This window comes from Diadema antillarum, unplaced genomic scaffold, assembly GCF_040938485.1.
Source record: "Diadema antillarum isolate AM-2024a unplaced genomic scaffold, OU_Dant_1.0 scf00000170, whole genome shotgun sequence".
NCBI classification, from domain to species: domain Eukaryota; kingdom Metazoa; phylum Echinodermata; class Echinoidea; order Diadematoida; family Diadematidae; genus Diadema; species Diadema antillarum.
The window spans coordinates 388,522-409,063 of record NW_027271059.1 but is presented as its reverse complement, the minus strand read 5'-3'; the positions used below and the strand labels follow the sequence as shown (position 1 = coordinate 409,063).

Sequence of the window (20,542 nt, the reverse complement as noted above, 5' to 3'; positions counted from 1 at the left end):
CAATGAACCTGAAACGTTGTCTAGAGATAAATATATGCCTGCAAAAGTGAAAATGGTACTTCATGTCCTGGTCACATTGCATTAGTTTAATTTAGAATTTTCAGAAGCACACTTTTGTACATTGTGCAGTGTACCCTTGATCTGAGCCATGGGCAAGTACATGTAGTCAAATGCCAGTACAGTACTCTCCGCATGATCGGGTAGGCTCGGGCAGAGCGTTTCTTACCCGATTAAGCGGAGTACCTGATTAACAGAAGAACACGTCTCATTCATAATTCTCGCTATCGCCAATGACGTAAAAAGTACCCGGATGTGGCTTTTTCGTCAAGATTTAGTGCACTTGGTAGCAAGGGCACTTTCGGCGCGGGGCATAATTTGCATAACGCTAGCGTGCGCGTACGTGTACCTTACCTATAGCGCCGCGCCGACCACACTACATCTCTATGGTACTAGTACAGTAGGCTGCTGTACCGCCCGAGCCAGCAAGTGGCCAGGCCTGTCATGCTCGTACACTGTAGTCCCCGCTGGCGGCCGGCCTTGCATTAGCATACACCACTGCACGCAGCGCATAAGCTAACACATACCGGTACAGCGTACTGCTTGATCATGCGATCGATGTGCACATCACAGATCAGTCATCGCTGCATATGCTGAAAATATGCTGGAAAATATTCACCCACCTGGATATCGTCATGGAATGCCCATCTTTTTTTAAAATTTGTTCTCTGTCGAAATGTCACGAACACAATCGGGAACGAATAGTGATCTCGAACTTATCCTGTCTCCGAAGCAACTTCTTCCAAGTAAGTACGTACAATGTACGTAGGCACTAGGCCTACTACTACCTAGTGCTACTACCACTACTAGTAAGTCGCGCGTGCACGTACTGCGCTGTGGAGTCACCCGCAAACTTCACCCACGTGGCCACGTCACATCTCGCATGCCAGTAAGGGTCCTATTTCTGCAGATTTTTTTCATTTATTGTCATTCGAACAACACATGGCAGCTTCGCAGCAACAACCAATAGTCGTATTAACAGCAATTTCTTAAGAATGGAGAAATTTCAAATCATATTAAAGCTGTAATTCAAGTCGAGAAAACAGGAAGTACGCGTAGAATACAGTCGGTTGTGTGTGTAAATAGCGTTAGTCACGTATCACGCGCGTACGAACGGAAGTGACTTTGCTACCGGACTATCCCATAATGCACCGTAAATGACGCTTAAATCAACATCCGGGTGCTTTTTACGTCATTGGCGATAGCGAGAATTGACACACACGATGTTTATGTACATGTATGCATTGTACACACTGCACCAAACACCTTGTTCACTGTATGCTTAACACGCGTGCTTGCACGGCACATTATACATACCTTACACTTGCTCAGTCACGAGCAATAATTTACCCTCTTTTTATGGACAAATATGTCTTCAGAAAACTTTGTCGTTTGACTATAGACTCCTCACTAACACAGAGGCGTTTTCTGAAATGAACACGTCTATTTGCGTGCACTAGTCACATAGAATGTCGGGTTACTTTTCGAGAAGTGAGTGGGGAAAAGCAAAATTATGGAGGCGGTGCGTGGCCTGATTTTTGTTGCAAACTTCTCGTATTGTTAATGTTGTTGAAGAGCAAGGGAGGAGCACAAGTGTGTTCAACTCCCGTCTGTCTATTCAATTGTGAGTGCCAGCTATATGTGCAATGTTCGTTTACGTGTGGCATGTTGGTACTGGTACATGTGTTTTCATGTTAAATCACTCCCCAAATGATCGGTCTTCTTTGCAAATTAAGCAGAGAATGCGATTATTAGCCAAGGAAAATTTGACATTCATGATTTCTTAAAGTGTTATATCTGCAATAAAATGTGGGTAGAAATCAGACTACAAGAAATTATTTACTCATTTATGCGGAGAGGCAACCAGATTATCAGGTAATTTTAATGTGCATTGGAACTGATTTTACATTACTACCCAATTAAACAGAGTACCCGTTTAAGCGATACCCAATTACGCGGAGAGTACTGTATTCGCAGAAACGTAAAATTTGTATCTTCCAGTATGAATTCGAATAAAATGCTGGATCAATATCATTAAATGTTCCCTGATATCTCATACAATATAGGGCATGTATTCATGAAATACTCGCATGACATGGCCATTATTGTATGAGGGAATATATCACAATACTGTCAAAAGAGGAATGTTTATGCAATTTTAGTTCGCGAGAGCCAAGATTCGCAAAATTAAAATGCACATGATAGTTTTTGTCTACACTACACCCATTGAATGTTAGACTAGAGACAACTCGTGAAAATTTCATGCTGAGAAAAAGGCCATCGGCTCCAATCCGCAAAAAAAAAAAATGTCATTTTATTAACACAAAAATATCATGTTTTACAGTAACTCTTCAAATTCAAAACTGTGATAACTTGTAAAAGAACCTTTTCTTTTTTTTCAGTTCAATATGTGACACACAGCTTTGCCGTTTATTTTTTGTACATGTTTGTGCTGTCCCAGAAGCAAAAACACTACCAGGTACATGGACTCCACTCTCTGTGCTTCCTAATTTGGTGTGATATGAGGCTGACATTATACAGAAGGGTAGTTGCTATTTCACAAGACCAGAATGACAGGGGATTCCCCTTTCAAGTGTCAAACTTCCCCATTTGCACCAGAAGCACAATGTAATAACAATTATGAATGCCAATGCGTGCACGCTTGAGTTTCTGTGAATAGATCACTTGTGTAGGGTTTGCAACAAAATCAGTAAGGGTGCTCTAGTACAATGATTATGTGTGCAGCCACATTAAAAGTACTCCTGTGTGTGCACCTGAGCTTTAAATTGTACATACTTTGTTTTGTGATCTACTGAGTGGTTCTAATGCCTGAAGGTAAGGAAGTAATACTTTGAAGGATAATTTATGTGTGTGCAGTAACAAAAACTATGCACTATCTGAAACGTTTCATTGTGCAAGCTTTTTGGTAACAACAGTATTATAAGTACAAAAAAGAATTGTGTTAATTTACATTAACGTTCCATTAACACACAACGTTTCAGTGGAACGTTAAGAAAATTAACAGTCTCAACGATAAAATTACTGATTGCTAATACAAGTTAACGTTTGGGGAAAATTAACAGAACTAATGCAGAAAGCTATTGCGAGATATTATGGCTTCTGAAAGACACCTGGCACATGGCGAGAGGTAACCAAAGCTTGACATGTCAAGAATTCTTGATGAAACGAGATGCCCGATAATCGGGCCGAAAGTGATTGATTACCTGTATGCTCTAGTCTAGGCCTAAGTTCATGTGCTTCTTCGATGGGGTACACACTCAGTTTTATTCAAGTGAATCTAAAGACGGTTTGTGTGTCATTTCAAGTCAATACTTACTCTCTGCCCTTATCCACTTTTTGCCTTTTTCTCACCTTGCTTCTAGATTCTACATCCTCCTATTCCTCCACTTCTATAAGCCTGAAAACAATTATGTTGGGGGAGTGCTGTGTGCTTTGTTTTATGTTATTAAAGATGTCACTTTGCTGTAACTAAAATCGAGAGGTGAGTCTCCACTCGTAACTTGCATGGTTGCATGCATGCTTTCTGGCGACTCAACTGGGTGGCAGCATGCACTTGTGCTCTTTAATACAATCATGTATCCAGCTTGGCTAGCATGTGTCTATTACTGACGGTGATTGATACATAATTTGTTGGTTAGCGAGTCTTAAGTTTTTGTGAAACGAGACTTCCTGACAGTTTCGCGAGTGATTAAATTAGTGATTGTAGAGTAAAGTATTGAACAGAGAAAATGTATAAATGCGTGCACGTACGTCACATTCATGTCAGGATAAGTGTTATTATATCCCTCACAAATTATTTCTTGTCCTCTGATTGGACGAGGGCATTGAAAGTGACAATACATATTTCCACCATGAAAATCCTTGTCCAAATATTTCCCTAGGGAAATAGTTAAAAAAAAACTATCACACTGTCACTGACTGGCAATATTTGCTAAGCGCACGCACATCACTCTTGTCACAAGCGCATATTTTAGTGCGCGAGACACCAAGTCACAATACGGTTTTCCACCAGATGCACTGACCTGCGTCTACCCTTTGTAAGATAAAGGGCATCGCGCAGTCAATGCCATCACTTTCACATTATGATTTTGTGCATGAAAAAAAGAAAGATAACTTTAGATTAGTCAACCACCCACTTTACTTTGCAGTTACTCTTAAAGGAAACCCAAACCCTTTCTGGGACTATAGAGGTATCTGACTGTGTCTACATTGTGGAGCTAGTCTTTAAATTGGTCCCAGTGAAAGATAGCGCTAAATTTCTAATACAGTAATCGAGAAAGCTGTTTTTTGTAGAGCTATCTCCTCCGAAGCCGTCGGCTCGGGCCGCCCAGACCGGTGCCGTCGGCAGCGGGAGGGTCTCTTCTATTTGGTAGGCCGGGTTTCAGCCCTGCTCCTCCTCCATGTCGACGTCGAGAGTGGCACAAAAAACAAAGACAAACAACAACATGTAGCAATTGCGCTGGACTCCTGACGCACACACGCACACGATGTATGCATGTTATACAGCTGCTCGCGCCAGCTCGCAGGCTCAGGTCGCACACACACACGATCGCCCAGCTATGGTTATTGCTCACAGAGAGCGTACGCACAGCCTACGGTAATACATTGTGTACACGGGAGCTTGCCTATTTCATCATGCGACGGCTCAAATGAAAGCTCCGATTGCTCTACTCAGTATTTTATTGCATTTTTGCACAACTACAGGATCCTGTGTAGCTTGGGTAAGTCATTGAGTTTGCTCTCAAATCAGGTGTCATTGTACTCAGACTCTTTAGGATGGCTAAATGTCTACTTTACTTGGACATGTTCGTCTCAGTCGTTACCCTTCTATTTTAGGAATTGCATGTGCCGCTGCTGTATCAATGCATACAAGACCCCGTTTACAGTGCGAGGCCGAGCCCCGCAATTTCGTTCGTTTACACTGCCGGGCTCGGCCGCGCTTTTGATTCAAAACTTTCAATATTTTGTCGTAGTGGCGCTCTGCTTGTAATCAAACGCAATTTGGTATTGTCTGGTTTTCAGACCCTTTGCCAACTGAATTCCGTGGCGACGAAGTCACCGTTCGGGCAAACGCCTTTGCCGAAGGAAACACAAAACCACCTTAAACTATACTAGTTTTCGACGTTGAGGGGGTTAATATCCTGAATAGCGAAATAGTACAGGCAGAGGGTTTGGAAGCCAGACTAAAATTGGCCGCGCATTTGGCCCAGTTTGCGTTTACACTGAGAAAAGGCCGAGACCACCTCCAGAGTGAGGCCAAATGCGAGGCCAATTTTGGCCCCGCATTTGGCCTTATGCGCGTTTACACTGAAGCGGGGCTGGACCGAGCCGCGGCCGAGCCTCGCACTGTAAACGGGGTCCAAATAACACACAAGTCCATTCGAGCAACCTGGGGCATCGCAGCCGGTCAGAATGTCGCTATCCTAATCCAATTGATGCATGCATTGCGGATCCAAGTGTCGGAATTACATCGAACTTCAACAGATCCACGGGCTGCCTCATAAAATTTGGGAAGTTGTAATGTTAGCTCAAGTGACGGGCATGTCCTAAAAAATCGTTGTGTTGGCCATTAACGTTTTTTGTCTTTTGTACATGTTATGACACTCACGAGAGTTGACTCGATGACTCGCTTGCATGGACTAGATATACACTCCTAAAACTAAAATAAAAAGGCGTTGGGGATAGAGCTGTACAGTCATGTCGGTTGTGTAAATGGAATGTGACGATGAAGGAAAGTGTCTTGAAACGTTACAATAAATTCCAAGCAAATAACGCTCTCTGGAAATTTGCCTATAGCTCTCGATCCCTTCCTCCACTATCTCCCTCAATTTTTCTCTTTGTATTGGTAGAACTGAGCAGTGGAATTATAGCAAATGTACTTTTCATGGGAAAACACAACAACAGCAACATCAATAACACTACTGTATAGAATTCCATGACTTAGGCCTACTCGGCACAAGATCACGTATACATTGTACGTGATTGCAGTGAATCAGTTTTGGACAGTTTACACAGGATATGTCTGAAAGAAAACTGTTTCGTTAAGAGTAGAGCAACTTTTACCTGATGGAAAAAAAGATATTTACAATCCTTATCGAATTAACTATAAATTCCCCCTTGATTCATCCCTATATATTATATATATATATATATATTATATGGTCAGTTTTACGGTAAAGGGTGTAACTTTCAATTTTTAGCCTTTTGGCCCATCCTGAACACATAGATTTACAGATCTCAAAGATTTTTTTCCCATATGAGTCACCTCATGAGTAGCCACCTTGGGTAGCATAGTCAGGTCCAGGTATTGATGCATTTTGTTTTGACAGTCACATATGTACCCTAAAAATGACCATTTTGTTGCAATGAAATTTATGTGACATTTTTTAAATGTTAATAATTTTCTACAGCAACTGCAGAGATCTAATTTTTTATGTTAAAAGCATAGTTGTATGGTCAATTGAAATGACCAAATTAGTTTGGTTGGTAGCTGGCCCTGTATTTTAGAATACTATGTCTTCAAATTTGAGGGTTCGGAGGTTTCATTTTCCGTTAACAATTATGAGCAAACTTTGATGGACAGTAATGAACAGTGGATGTGTTTTGGTTACTTTCTTTTATGCTGAAAATATCAAGGTACAGCTAAACTTTAGACGTACATCAAAGTTTACTTGATTCTAGGGCTATTTGAAATTTTGTAATGATTTTACTTCATCGAGTGAAATATCTGTTAGCAGTTTTGAAGCCTCCGAAACAAAGTGTTTAGTCAAATAATATAAATATAGATAAGAGAAGAGACCCAATCTATATGTCAAAATGTAGGATATGGGGCCCTATCCTAATAAACCCAAAATAGTTAAGATCCACCAAACTCTCTGAAAATAGGAGACAATACAAATTTTCCGTTAACATGTGAAGCCTCCGAAACACATTGAAGCCTCCGAAACAGCAAAAACATCTAATTTCACATTTCTGATAAATTCTTTGAGTGTCTGCCCCAAATTATGCCATGAAATCATCAACAGCCATGGACAGACAACGAAAATAATTAAAACATTATGATACTGCAATAATTTTATGAGCCAATACACTTTATAGAGAAAAAGTGGTTTCGGAGACTTCAGAAGGATGTTAACACTGCATTTTTGTGATTTTCTCTTCACAAAATCAAATTAGATTTATTGTTCACCCACCCAATGATCATTTATGACATATCTAAAGATATATTATCACATTCAGTTTTCTGGCTGCTTTGTTTACTGACCAGTATAGATTTACTATCAATTTACCTATTTTTCCTTAACAGAACAGACGTGTCATACATCAACTCACCTTTTCATTCGGCGATGAAATATTGGCAGATGAGGATGTCTCCCCACAAATATGTTTAAACAGTGTATATCAACAAAAAAAGACACAATTTACCCATCACTTTCTACATAACATACATGATTTTCATAAAAACATACGGCATACCAAATGAATTTTCCAGACGTTTCGGAGGCTTCATTTTATGTTAACAGCATGTAAATGGAATGTTTCGATCCATTCTAAGTCTATTAAATAACTGTTTGGACTGCATGAGACTTGTTGGTTCATCAAACAAGGTGTACATAATTGTTTAAATGTGTGAAAAGCATTTATTTTGTAGGTTTCCTTTTGAAACAACGGAATAGGCTAGATATTGTGAGAAATGAAAGTGACTTCCAGCTAGTGTGCATGCCTACATCAGTAGTGCAACAAAGCAAGTACCGGGTAGTTGTGGACACATCAATTTTCTTATTAAGTTGGATATCTCATTTTTACTCTTGAGAGAAGATGAAGTGTTATATAACATTTTTGTATCACTCTTTCGACTGGTCAGACTTAAAAAATGAAGACAAATAATTACTTGATTATTATTTTTTTTTTTTCTTTTTTAACTGAACACTCTTAATTCCTGGCCTGAAGATTCAAGAATTTTAATAGATGGTTATTCATGAGGGAAGCATACACAAAACTAAGAAATATATTACTTTTGAATTTAAGGTTGTACCATTTATGCATGATCAAAAGCAAATGGTGGAAAATACTTTTTGGATTTTTACACTTTCGACTCACTTCCATCTGAGTGTAATAGTTTCAAAACACAATCTTTTACATGTCCATTTTAACATATTGACAAATCCATTCCATTGTTCCTCACATGGCATTTGTTTTTGCCATACTAAAATCTTTTTCAGCTTTCCATTTCCTAACAAGTTCTTTGGCTTTCATCTCCAATACTTATTATACCACCACTCACACATAGTGTGTAGGGGGGGTATATAGGAATCACTCTGAGGTCGGGTGGCCGGTCGGTTGGTCGGTCGGTTGGTCGGTCGGGCGGTTGGTCGGTCGGGCGGTCGGGCGGGCGGGCGGGCGGGCGGTCGGGCGGTCGGGCGGTCGGTCCGTTGCAAAATCTTGTGGGTCGAACTCCTCTCTCATTTTTTGAGCAATTGACCCCAAATTTGGCATGTGTGACCACTATCAAAGGTAGATGTGCAAGACACCTTTTTCGTTAGTATCGCATAATGCGTTGCCATGGCAACGGCATATTTTCGTAAAAACTTGTGGATCAAACTACTCTCTCATTTTTTGAGCAATTAACCCCCAATTTAGCATGTGTAACCGCTATCAAAGGTAGATGTGCAAGACACCTTTTTCGTTAGTATTGCAAAATGAGTTGCCATGGCAACGGCAAATTTTTAAAAAATCTTAGAAAATGTTGTGGATCAAACTCCTCTCTCATTTTTTGAGCAATTGACCCCAAATTTGGCATGTGTGACCGCTATCAAAGGTAGATGTGCAAGACACCTTTTTCGTTAGTATTGCAAAATGAGTTGCCATGGCAACGGCAAATTTTTAAAAAAATCTTAGAAAATGTTGTGGATCAAACTCCTCTCTCATTTTTTGAGCAATTGACCCCAAATTTGGCATGTGTGACCTCTATCAAAGGTAGATGTGCAAGACACCTTTTTCGTTAGTATTTCATAATGCGTTGCCATGGCAACGGCATATTTTCAAAAAAAAAACTTGTGGATCGAACTACTTTCTCATTTTTTCAGCAATTAACTTCAAATTTGGCATGTGTGACCGCTATCACAGGCAGATGTGCAAGACACCTTTTTCTTGAGTATTTCATAATGCGTTGCCATGGCAATGGGAGATTTTTATAAAAATCTTACAAAATGTGGATTGCACTACTCTCTCAGTTTTGTAGAAATTCAGTTTGAATTTGGGATATGCAATCAATGTAATGCATATTTGTGCAAAACACCTTTGATGTATGTGTCAGTAAATCTGTTGCCGTGGCAACAGTAGTTTTTATGCCTCCGCCACGAAGTGGTGCCGGAGGCATTATGTTTTCGGGTTGTCCGTCCGTCCGTCCGTCCGTCCGTCCTTCCGTCCGTCCGTCCGTCCGTCCTTCCGTCCGTCCTTCCGTCCGTCCGTAATGAATTTTGTGGACAAGGTAACTATCAAAACCTGTTGAGGTATCCTAATGAAACTTGGCATGTATGTGTATTAGGGGGTGAAGTTGTGCCTATCAACTTTTGGGTGCACATGCTCAAGGTCAAAGGTCAAAAGGTCAAGGTCAAATACATAAAATTTCACTATTTCCACCATATCTATTGAATGCCTGAAGATATTTTCTTGAAACTTAGTGTATACATGTATTACCCAATTAAAATTCTCTGGTGAAAGTTTGGGTCATGAGGTCAAAGGTCAAAGGTCAAAAGGTCAGGGTCAAATACATAAAATTTCACTATTTCCACCATATCTATTGAATGCCTGAAGATATTTTCTTGAAACTTAATGTATACATGTATTACCCAATTAAGATTCCCTGGTGAAGGTTTGGGTCATGAGGTCAAAGGTCAAAGGTCAAAAGGTCAGGGTCAAATACATAAAATTTCACTATTTCCACCATATCTATTGAATGCCTGAAGATATTTTCTTGAAACTTAGTGTATACATGTATTACCCAATTAAAATTCTCTGGTGAAAGTTTGGGTCGTGAGGTCAAAGGTCAAAGGTCAAAAGGTCAAGTAAAAATATTAAAACTTCTTTTTTTTCTCCGTACCTTGGAAAATTGTTCAAGGTATCTTCATGGAACATAGTATATACATGTACTGACTGGAAGTGATTATCTAGAGAATGTAGGGTTCATGGGGTCAAAGGTCAGGGGTCAAAGGTCAAGTGCAACACTTCAAAATTTTACTATTTCCCTCATATTTATGTAATGCCAGCAGGGTTATTTTTTTTTACACTTGGTGTATGCATGTGTAACCTAATAGAAATTCTCTGGAAAGTTTTTTTTTTCTTCTTTCTTTGCCTCAAAGGTCAAAAGGTCAAAAATCAAGTGAAAGTGCTGAACTAACTTTTTCCTCCATATCTCGGAAGTGGCTCAAGTTATCTTGAAACTTAGTACATACACTGTATTATGCATGTTCTACCTGAAAGTGATTATCTTATGAATTTTAGGGTCAAGGGCCAGATGAAAATGGTAACAATTTACTATTCAATTCAGAAATTCACACCAATTTTCCACACCTGTACCTTGAAAATTACTCAATGCCTAAATGTATGAATGGGTCAAAGTCAACTTAAAGTCCTTAAATCCCTAGATACATGCTCTCCTATTCATCCAATTAAACCTAGGTCAAGGAAGGTGAACATTCAACACATTTGTGACAAATTTGTTATTTAAATATTTTGCCAATTTTGTGAAAATGTAATCACACATTGTCCACATGTACTATCTAGACCTATTGGGAAAATCATGCATTATGGCGGAGGCATACCAGTCGCCAAAGCGACATTTCTAGTTTTTTACCAATCATACAAAAATGTGTGGATTAGCCTAACTCCTTCAGTTTTCAAGCATTTGGCTTGAAAATTGGCACATGTGACCACTATGGTAGGGAGATGTGCATACTGGCTCTTTCGTCATTGTTGATGAATGTGTTGCCATGGTAACAGCATAGTTTGAATGAAAATCATACGAAAGTATTGTGGATTCAGTTAACTCCCTCAGTCTTAATGCATTTGACTTGAAATTTGGCACACATGACCACTATAGTATATAGATGTGCAAATTTAATCTTTCGCCAGTGGTGAGCAATGCGTTGCCATGGTAGCAGCTTTTTTTAAACGAAAAAACATACAAAAATATTGTGGATTCAGCTAACTTCAATAGTCTTCAAGCATTTAGCTAGAAATTTGGCACACATGACCAGTGTGGTACTTAGATGTGTAAACGTAATCTTTCATCAGTGGTGATCAATGTGTTGCCATGGTAACGGCATATTTTGAATGAAAATCATACAAAAATGTGGATTCAGTTAACTCCCTCACTCTTTGAGCATTTGGCTTGAAATTTGGCACATGCAACCACTTTAGCATATAGATGTGCAAACTTAATCTTTCGTCAGTGATGAACAATGCGTTGCCATGGTAACAGCATCATTTCACTTAAATGCATACAAAAATATTGTGGATTCAGGTAACTACCTCAGTCTTTGAGCATAAAGCTTGAAATTTGGCACATGTGACCACTATAGTACGTAGATGAGCATACATAGTCTTTTGTCATTGTTGATCAATGTGTTGCCATGGTAACAGTATATTTTGAATGAAAATCATGCAGAAATATTGTGGATTCAGTTAAATCCCTCAGTCTTTGAGCATTTGGCTTGAAATTTGGCACATGTGAGCACTTGGCTTGAAATTTGGCACATGTGAGCACTATAGCATATTGTAGATGTTCAAACTTAATCTGTCATTATTGTTGCACAATACGTTGCCATGGTAACAGCATTTTTTCACCAAAAAGCATGTGAATTCAGCCATCTCCCTCAGTCTTTGAGCATTTCGCTTGAAATTTGGCACACCTGACCACTATGGTACGTAGATGTGCAAAAGTGACCTTTCGTCATTGTTGATCATTGTGTTGCCATGGTAACAGCATAGTTTGAATGAAAATCATACAAAAATATTGTGGATACAGGTAACTCCCTCAGTCTTTGAGCATTTGGCTTGAAATTTGGCACACGTGACCACTATAGTATATAGATGTGCAAATTTAATCTTTCGCCAGTGGTGAGCAATGCGTTGCCATGGTAGCAGCTTTTTTTAAACGAAAAAACATACAAAAATATTGTGGATTCAGCTAACTTCAATAGTCTTCAAGCATTTAGCTAGAAATTTGGCACACATGACCAGTGTGGTACTTAGATGTGTAAACGTAATCTTTCATCAGTGGTGATCAATGTGTTGCCATGGTAACGGCATATTTTGAATGAAAATCATACAAAAATGTGGATTCAGTTAACTCCCTCACTCTTTGAGCATTTGGCTTGAAATTTGGCACATGCAACCACTTTAGCATATAGATGTGCAAACTTAATCTTTCGTCAGTGATGAACAATGCGTTGCCATGGTAACAGCATCATTTCACTTAAATGCATACAAAAATATTGTGGATTCAGGTAACTACCTCAGTCTTTGAGCATAAAGCTTGAAATTTGGCACATGTGACCACTATAGTACGTAGATGAGCATACATAGTCTTTTGTCATTGTTGATCAATGTGTTGCCATGGTAACAGTATATTTTGAATGAAAATCATGCAGAAATATTGTGGATTCAGTTAAATCCCTCAGTCTTTGAGCATTTGGCTTGAAATTTGGCACATGTGAGCACTTGGCTTGAAATTTGGCACATGTGAGCACTATAGCATATTGTAGATGTTCAAACTTAATCTGTCATTATTGTTGCACAATACGTTGCCATGGTAACAACATTTTTTCACCAAAAAGCATGTGAATTCAGCCATCTCCCTCAGTCTTTGAGCATTTCGCTTGAAATTTGGCACACCTGACCACTATGGTACGTAGATGTGCAAAAGTGACCTTTCGTCATTGTTGATCATTGTGTTGCCATGGCAACAGCATAGTTTGAATGAAAATCATACAAAAATATTGTGGATACAGGTAACTCCCTCAGTCTTTGAGCATTTGGCTTGAAATTTGGCACATGCAACCATAATAGTACAGAAATATGCAAACTTCATATTTCATCATTGTTGAACAATGTGCTGCCATGGTAACGGTGCATTTTGAATGAAAATCATGCAAACATTTTGATTCTCCTAACTCTCTGTTTACGGCGTTTTGGCTTCAAATTTGGCACATGTATTTTACCTCCACATTACCTAGATGTGCAAAAAAACTTTTGTCAGTGTGGAAAATGTGTTGTCATGGTAACAGTATATTTTGAATGAAAATGATACACTAATATTGTGAATTCAACTAAGCCCCTCATCCTTGTAGCATTTGGCTTTAAATTTGGCACATGTGACGGCTATGATATAAAGTTGTGCAAACTTGAATTTTTTTCTTAATGTCCAACATTGTGTTGCCATGGTTACACAATTTTTAATAAAAACCATAGAAATCTCAGTTTATTTATCTTACTCACTCAGTTTTTTAGCACTTGACTTGAGATGTGGGACATGTGACTAACAGTGAGCAATATATTTATTTACTGTTGAACAGTGCATTGCCATGGTAATTTTTTTCATTAAAAAGTAAAAAAAAAAAAAATGTATACCTGGTTGAGCTAATTCCCTCGGTTGTGGGTGGGGGTATATTAATCACAGTGAGTGATAGTTCTAGTTTGGAGGAAAGTAATCAATAAATTTGTGATTGGATAGAAAATAGCTAACATCCTGCAGATTATCATTTCTGTGGTGTGACTTGCATCACAGGGTATTGTTTTGGAATTTTGACATTTGATTTCTTCATTCAGACAGGTTTTCATATCAATCTGTACAATTATGTATTGTCAGATCTGATGCATGCTAGGTGCAACACAATCTTGATGCTATAAAATATGCTCTATTTTCCATATTTTGTCATGCTGGCAGTAACCACTTGACTATTTTTGAGTAAACTAAATGTAACTTGTGTTACGAAGCATCTCTTATCAGACCTGTGTGACAGCAGTGTGAGACTCTATGACATGTTTGCGGATGTAGTTCTCGGTGCAGTACATGGACACTAATGGTTGGGATAGGATTGTTAATAAATGACATATACCTCTACTTATAAACAGCCTGTTGCCATGGGGTACATGTAGTTTACATGGGTGGGGTGACTGGAGAAGTTATGTTCATGAAGAACAATATTGAAATGATTGAAATCTTTATAATCTGTTTAGTCCTGGCTTTTCTGGAAAAAGTTACAACTCCCGTACATGTAAGTGTATATTGAAATTCAAAGGGTTAAAACTGTAGTCTGTGGGTTTATATTCTAAAACAAACTTAGGTATTTAATCACATTTGCTCTTTTTAAATCTGCTTTTGCTAAAAGGTTGTCATTTTAGAAACAGTAAAAATTCTGTTCGCAATTTCTCAATGTGTTACCTTCAAAAAACAGGCCTCCTAGCTGTCACAGGAGTCACACAAACTGGAATTTTATACAATAACTATAAAAAGAAGCCTTTGAAGCATAAAAAAAAATGAGAAAATGATATGAAACAGGTGACTTGTATACCAAAGAAAAAGAAAGCAAAATTCTAACTATCCTATAGGGAACTATACATTTGGTCAACATTTTTTAAATTCAAAATTCATACACAGTCATGGGTTAGGGTATGTATCTTTTCAACAGGCGATTTAAAAAGATGAATGGGATCTTGACCATTTCAATTTCTATCTCCATGATAATTTAACCCATATGATTATTCCAACTCCATTTTTTTCAGTTTGACGATGACCCTTACATGGAATGGCTAATCAGCGTTTTAGATTGCTGTTCTATGACCATGATCATTGCATTTGATAGCTACGTATGAAGATATCAGGCATGGTCCATATGCAAAAGAATGTTTAAACGCCTTTACCCCTTTTTTTGTCCCCGCCGAACGAGTTCGAGCAGGGGACTATGAAACGGGCTCCGTACGTGTGTGTGTCTGTGTGTCCGTGTGTCCGTATGTCCGTGTGTCCGTCTGTCCGTCTGTCCGTGCGTCCGTGCGTCCGTGTGTGATCAAAATGTTCAAAATGCTACTCCTTCGCCATTTCTAACCCGATTTTGATTCTGTTTGCTTTATATGATAGCACTACATGGGAGCTTTGAAACTTCTATACAGAATTTCAGTTGTGACCTTTGACCTTGACCTTTGACCTATATTGTACATTTTGCTTCAAAATGCTACTCCTTCGCCATTTCTAACCCGATTTTGATTCCGTTTGCTTTATATGATGGCACTAGGTGAGGGCTTCAAAACTTCTACACAGAATTTTGACCTTTGACTTCTTTGACCTTTGACCTTGATTTTTGACCTATATTTTACATTTTGCTACAAAATGCTACTCCTTCGCCATTTGTTACCCGATTTAAATTCCGTTTGCTTTAAGTGATGGCACTAAGTGAGGGCTTCAAAATTTATACACAGAATTTTGACCTTTGACTTCTTTGACCTTTGACCTTGATTTTTGACCTGTATTGTACATTTTGCTACCAAATGCTACCCCTTCGCCATTTCTAACCCGATTTCGATTCCGTTTGCTTTATGTGATGGCACTAGGTGAGGGCTTCAAAACTTCTACACAGAATTTTGACCTTTGACTTCTTTGACCTTTGACCTTGATTTTTTTTACCTATATTGTACATTGGCTACAAAATGCTACTCCTTCGCCATTTCTAACCCGATTTCGATTTCGTTTGCTTTATGTGATGGCACTAGGTGAGGGCTTCAAAACTTCTACATAGAATTTTAACCCTTGACTTCTTTCACCTTTGACCTTGATCTTTTTACCTATATTGTACATTTTGCTACTAAATGCTACTTCCGGCGGGGACATATTTTACGCACCGCGTAATTTCTACTTTTCCTTGTATATTTTACAACACTATGTTGCATTCTAACCGCCATGCCATCGCATACTGTAGTCTATTTTCTATCCCATTCTCATCAACAGCTGAAATCGATTTCACATACTTATCTACAATTATGATGGGTGTTTTATGTTAATATACATCCCACAAACTGTCCTTATAAAATACAAATAAAGCAAGCAAACATAATCTTTGCATTAAGTCTAGCTGCAGTTCGAACTTATTGAAAGTAATTCTTTTTGTATTATGGTGAAAAGTTTGACAAATGCATACACCTGTACATGTGTGTAGCCTACTCATGTTCTGCACTGCCACAGTCATGGATTATATACACATGCAAACATACAACTGAGCTTTAATAAAGATTTAGAATTATACTTTTCTTTGTCTCTTAACATATGATGGAAAGTCTTTTTTTCTGAATACACTACTATTTTACATGTTACAACATGGTTAGTTATTTGGAAACAATCAGCTGCATTAATGTACTTCATACCACATTAAAATGGACCATTTTTGCTTGTTAACAGTTATGATGAAGCCTCCGAAACATGTGTTGCTGCTAACTTCAAGCCGCCAAAAAAAAAGATGTTTCTAATCAGTGTTACCTTTATTGCTACTGTTGCAGTTTCCTGTAGAATCATATTGCCACATGTAATGTCATAAATTCGAACTGAGCATCGCTCAAAGTGTACACAGATTGTTATTCACTTTTGTGGAAGCCAATTTCCTAATGATAATAAGTATGAAGAGTTAACATTATGTACTGCCATAAAATGTACATCTGTATACTGTTATTCACATTTTATTGATGCCCTGTTGTTATTCTAGCATGTTGTGATAGTTGCTTACTGTAGTTTTATTATTTTAAGTGAATACAGGACTAGAACTTTGTGTTAACAGTTTTGAAGCCTCCGAAACACACTAGTTTGTTAACCGAAGCCTCCGAAACACACAAGTCTGAAAATTTCAACTTTGTTAAGAATAATCGAATTTTTTCGGGATTCGGATTGATAAATGTTTGTTGCCAATTTGAGATAATTTGGGGCTATGTTTAGAGTGGCTCTTGCTTGTGGAACATTCTTTTAACTTAGAAATAGTTTGTCAGGTACCATTTTTACCTTGGAATTTGAAGTTCACATCCAGATAATTGCAAGAGTGAATATCTGTTGGGGGAAAAGTGTTTTGATATTTGTTCACAACAATGAAATGTTGCATTACATCCACCATTTATGTTCATTTGGTTGCTGTGGGTGACCAAAACATTCATGTTGTTTTTACCTAAATTTATCTCAAATTCCATAATAGTCACTTCATTTTTCATATTTAGCCTAAGAATTAAGCTCTGGAATGACAAAATATTGAAAATATAGACATTCCTTTATAGAATAAAGGCAAAGATAAAATGGAAACATTTAACTTTAATTTTTTACCCTTGCCACATCAAAGTTACACCCTTTACTGTAAAACTGACCATATATATATATATATATCACTGTGTCCAAAACTCTAGATGGCTCTACCCCCCCCCCCCCCATGATAAAAAGTCCCCTAGGCGGAAGAGGCACTATATAAGGGGTGGATTTTTTTTCAATGTTTACAAATAAATGTATCAAAAGCTATTTGAGCCTCTCATCAAGTGAAGAGTACCTTTAACATGAATGAAAAAAAAAAAAAGATATTCACAATCCTTGACGAATTATCTTTTTTCCTTCCCCGTTTTTTCACCTTTGTCAATGCGTCCAAACACCCAATGACTATGATCTCCCCTCCCCAAATGATAATGATAACAGATAACAATAAAGGTGATTTATATTTAATGATAATAATCACAATAACAATAAGAGAGATAATGATAAAGGAACAGTCTGAAGCAGATATATGGATGGTTCTATGATCCATCAAACAAAGTTGGGTGGAAAAAACAAGCAAAGAGGAGGGAGCAAACAAAGGTGAAAATATTTGATTTTTTTCTATTCTAATGCATAGGAAAAGAAATATCAATGAAAAAAAAACCCAAATACACACCATACAAGGCCCTGAGAGCCATGGAATTCCACAGGTGCCTGCGATGGGGGAGGGGAGGGTAATTTCAAAGTAAAAATCTCATTTCGACAGGAAGAGTCTTTTGGCAGAATTTTCTGGGAATGTTATATCAAAGCGTTTTTAGTAGTTTTCCCCCAATTTTGGTTTTTGGTTTTGTTTATTTTATGCGGGGGTGGATATTTGTGTGTGTGTGTGTGTGTGTATGTGTGTGCTTGTGTGCGTGTGTGTGTGTGTGTGTGTGTGTGTGTGTGCATGAGTGGGGAGGTGAGGGAAAACAGTTACGGTTGGATTTCAACGGGTGCTGCTAACCCCTCCAAACTCAAGTTCTGTGATAAAAGCAATTACGTGGCGGGTAGACGAGAGGAACACAATTTCATGAAGGAATGGGAAAGTGTTTTGTTTCATTTCATCAATAAAAATGTGGAAAATCAAATAGAAAAAAATAAAAGCCCTCTGACCCGTGGATTTCCACGGGTGCTGCTAGTTGGTCATGAATGTGTACCAAGAAAATGGAGCCGGTGATATAATAGTGCATGCGCACAGGCAGCGTTCTTCGTAATGATTAGCGAGACAGAAAATACTTGAAGTGAAATTTATAAATTACAATTGTTGACATTCTATTCACTGGAATTGAAAATATTCAAATGTCTTACCTACATGTACCTCCCTGTTGCTGCTAATTGTGAATCGAATGTCCACAACTTTATGCATCAGATTGCACTTTAAGCTGAGATACATTAAAGCTCCCTACCATTTTATTATTACTTGTTATTATTCTACTTTTTATGTACAATTTTAATTTCAGTTTTATTGTCCCCGCCGAACGAGTTCGAGCAGGGGACTATGAAACGGGCTCCGTACGTGTGTGTGTCCGTGTGTGTGTCCGTCCGTGTGTCCGTCCGTGTGTCCGTCCGTGTGTCCGTGTGTCCGTGCGTCCGTGCGTCCGTGTGTGATCAAAATCTTCAATTTGCTACTTTTCTGTCATTTATGAGCCAATTTTGATTCTGTTTGCTTTATATGATAGCTCTATGTGGGAGCTTTGAAACTTCTACACAGAATTTCAGTTGTGACCTTTGACCTTGACCTTTGACCTATATTGTACATTTTGCTACAAAATGCTACTCCTTCGCCATTTCTAACCCGATTTCGATTCCGTTTGCTTTATGTGATGGCACTAGTTGAGGGCTTCAAAACTTCTACACAGAATTTTGACCTTTGACTTCTTTGACCTTTGACCTTGATTTTTTGACCTGTATTGTACATTTTGCTACAAAATGCTACTCCTTCGCCATTTCTAACCCGATTTCGATTCTGTTTGCTTTATGTGATGGCATTAGGTGAGGGCTTCAAAAGTTCTACACAGAATTTTGACCTTTGATTTCTTTGACCTTTGACCTTGATTTTTGACCTATATTGTACATTGGCTACAAAATGCTACTCCTTCGCCATTTCTAACCCGATTTCGATTCCGTTTGCTTTATGTGATGGCACTAGGTGAGGGCTTCAAAACTTCTACACAGAATTTTGACCTTTGATTTCTTTGACCTTTGACCTTGATTTTTGACCTATATTGTACATTTTGCTACAAAATGCTACTCCTTCACCATTTCTAACCCGATTTCGATTCTGTTTGCTTTATGTGATGGCACTAGGTAAGGGCTTCAAAAGTGCTACACAGAAATTTGACCTTTGACCTTTGACCTTGATTTTTGACCTGTATTGTACATTTTGCTACAAAATGCTACTCCTTCGCCATTTCTAACCCGATTTCGATTCCGTTTGCTTTATGTGATGGCACTAGGTGAGGGCTTCAAAAGTTCTACACAGAATTTTGACCTTTGATTTCTTTGACCTCTGACCTTGATTTTTGACCTATATTGTAAAATGGCTACAAAATGCTACTCCTTCGCCATTTCTAACCCGATTTCGATTCCGTTTGCTTTATGTGATGGCAGCAGGTGAGGGCTTCAAAACTTTCTACACAGAATTTTGACCTTTGACTTCTTTGACCTTTGACCTTTGACCTTGATTTGTGACCTGTATTGTACATTTTGCTACAAAATGCTACTTCCGGCGGGGACATATATTACGCACCGCGTAATTTCTACTTTTCCTTGTTTAATTTCAGTTTTATCCTGGAAATGAAAATATTTACATATTGCTGCAGCTGCTAAGTGTGAATGGACACTGTTTGCACTAGCTAATAAATGCAAAAGCTCCCTATTGTGGGAGGGGGACAGCCTTTCCACCCCCCCCCCCCCCCCCCCGCCCTGTGTCTAATTGGTGTATACTTTGCTGTTCTATTGTATGATGTTATTTTCTTTGTTACAGGATTATCTGTGCCCTAATTGTAATGGAGGATTCATCGAGCAGATACATGTAGAGGACAGTACAGACCAGTCACATTCACAATCAGATGAGTCAAAGTTAGTAATGGTAATGGCTAATGGTTATGGTAAATGTAAAGGTAAAATATTTACTAAGGTTTATTGAAAAAT

General features: G+C 38.4%; 1 protein-coding gene across 3 annotated transcripts in view; it reads left to right on the top strand.

Annotated features, from left to right (window-relative positions):
* Positions 1-20,542, top strand: part of LOC139722754 (E3 ubiquitin-protein ligase RNF126-B-like) — a 176,354-nt gene that overhangs the window by 13,096 nt on the left and 142,716 nt on the right. For all 3 annotated transcript variants that reach the window (XR_011710306.1, XM_071634041.1, XM_071634040.1), the window contains exon 2: positions 20,376-20,470. Coding sequence is in view for 2 of the 3 variants with exons in the window: in XM_071634041.1 (XP_071490142.1) it covers positions 20,376-20,470 (95 nt within the window). In the remaining variant the exon portion in view is untranslated. The remainder of the gene's footprint in view (positions 1-20,375; positions 20,471-20,542) is intronic.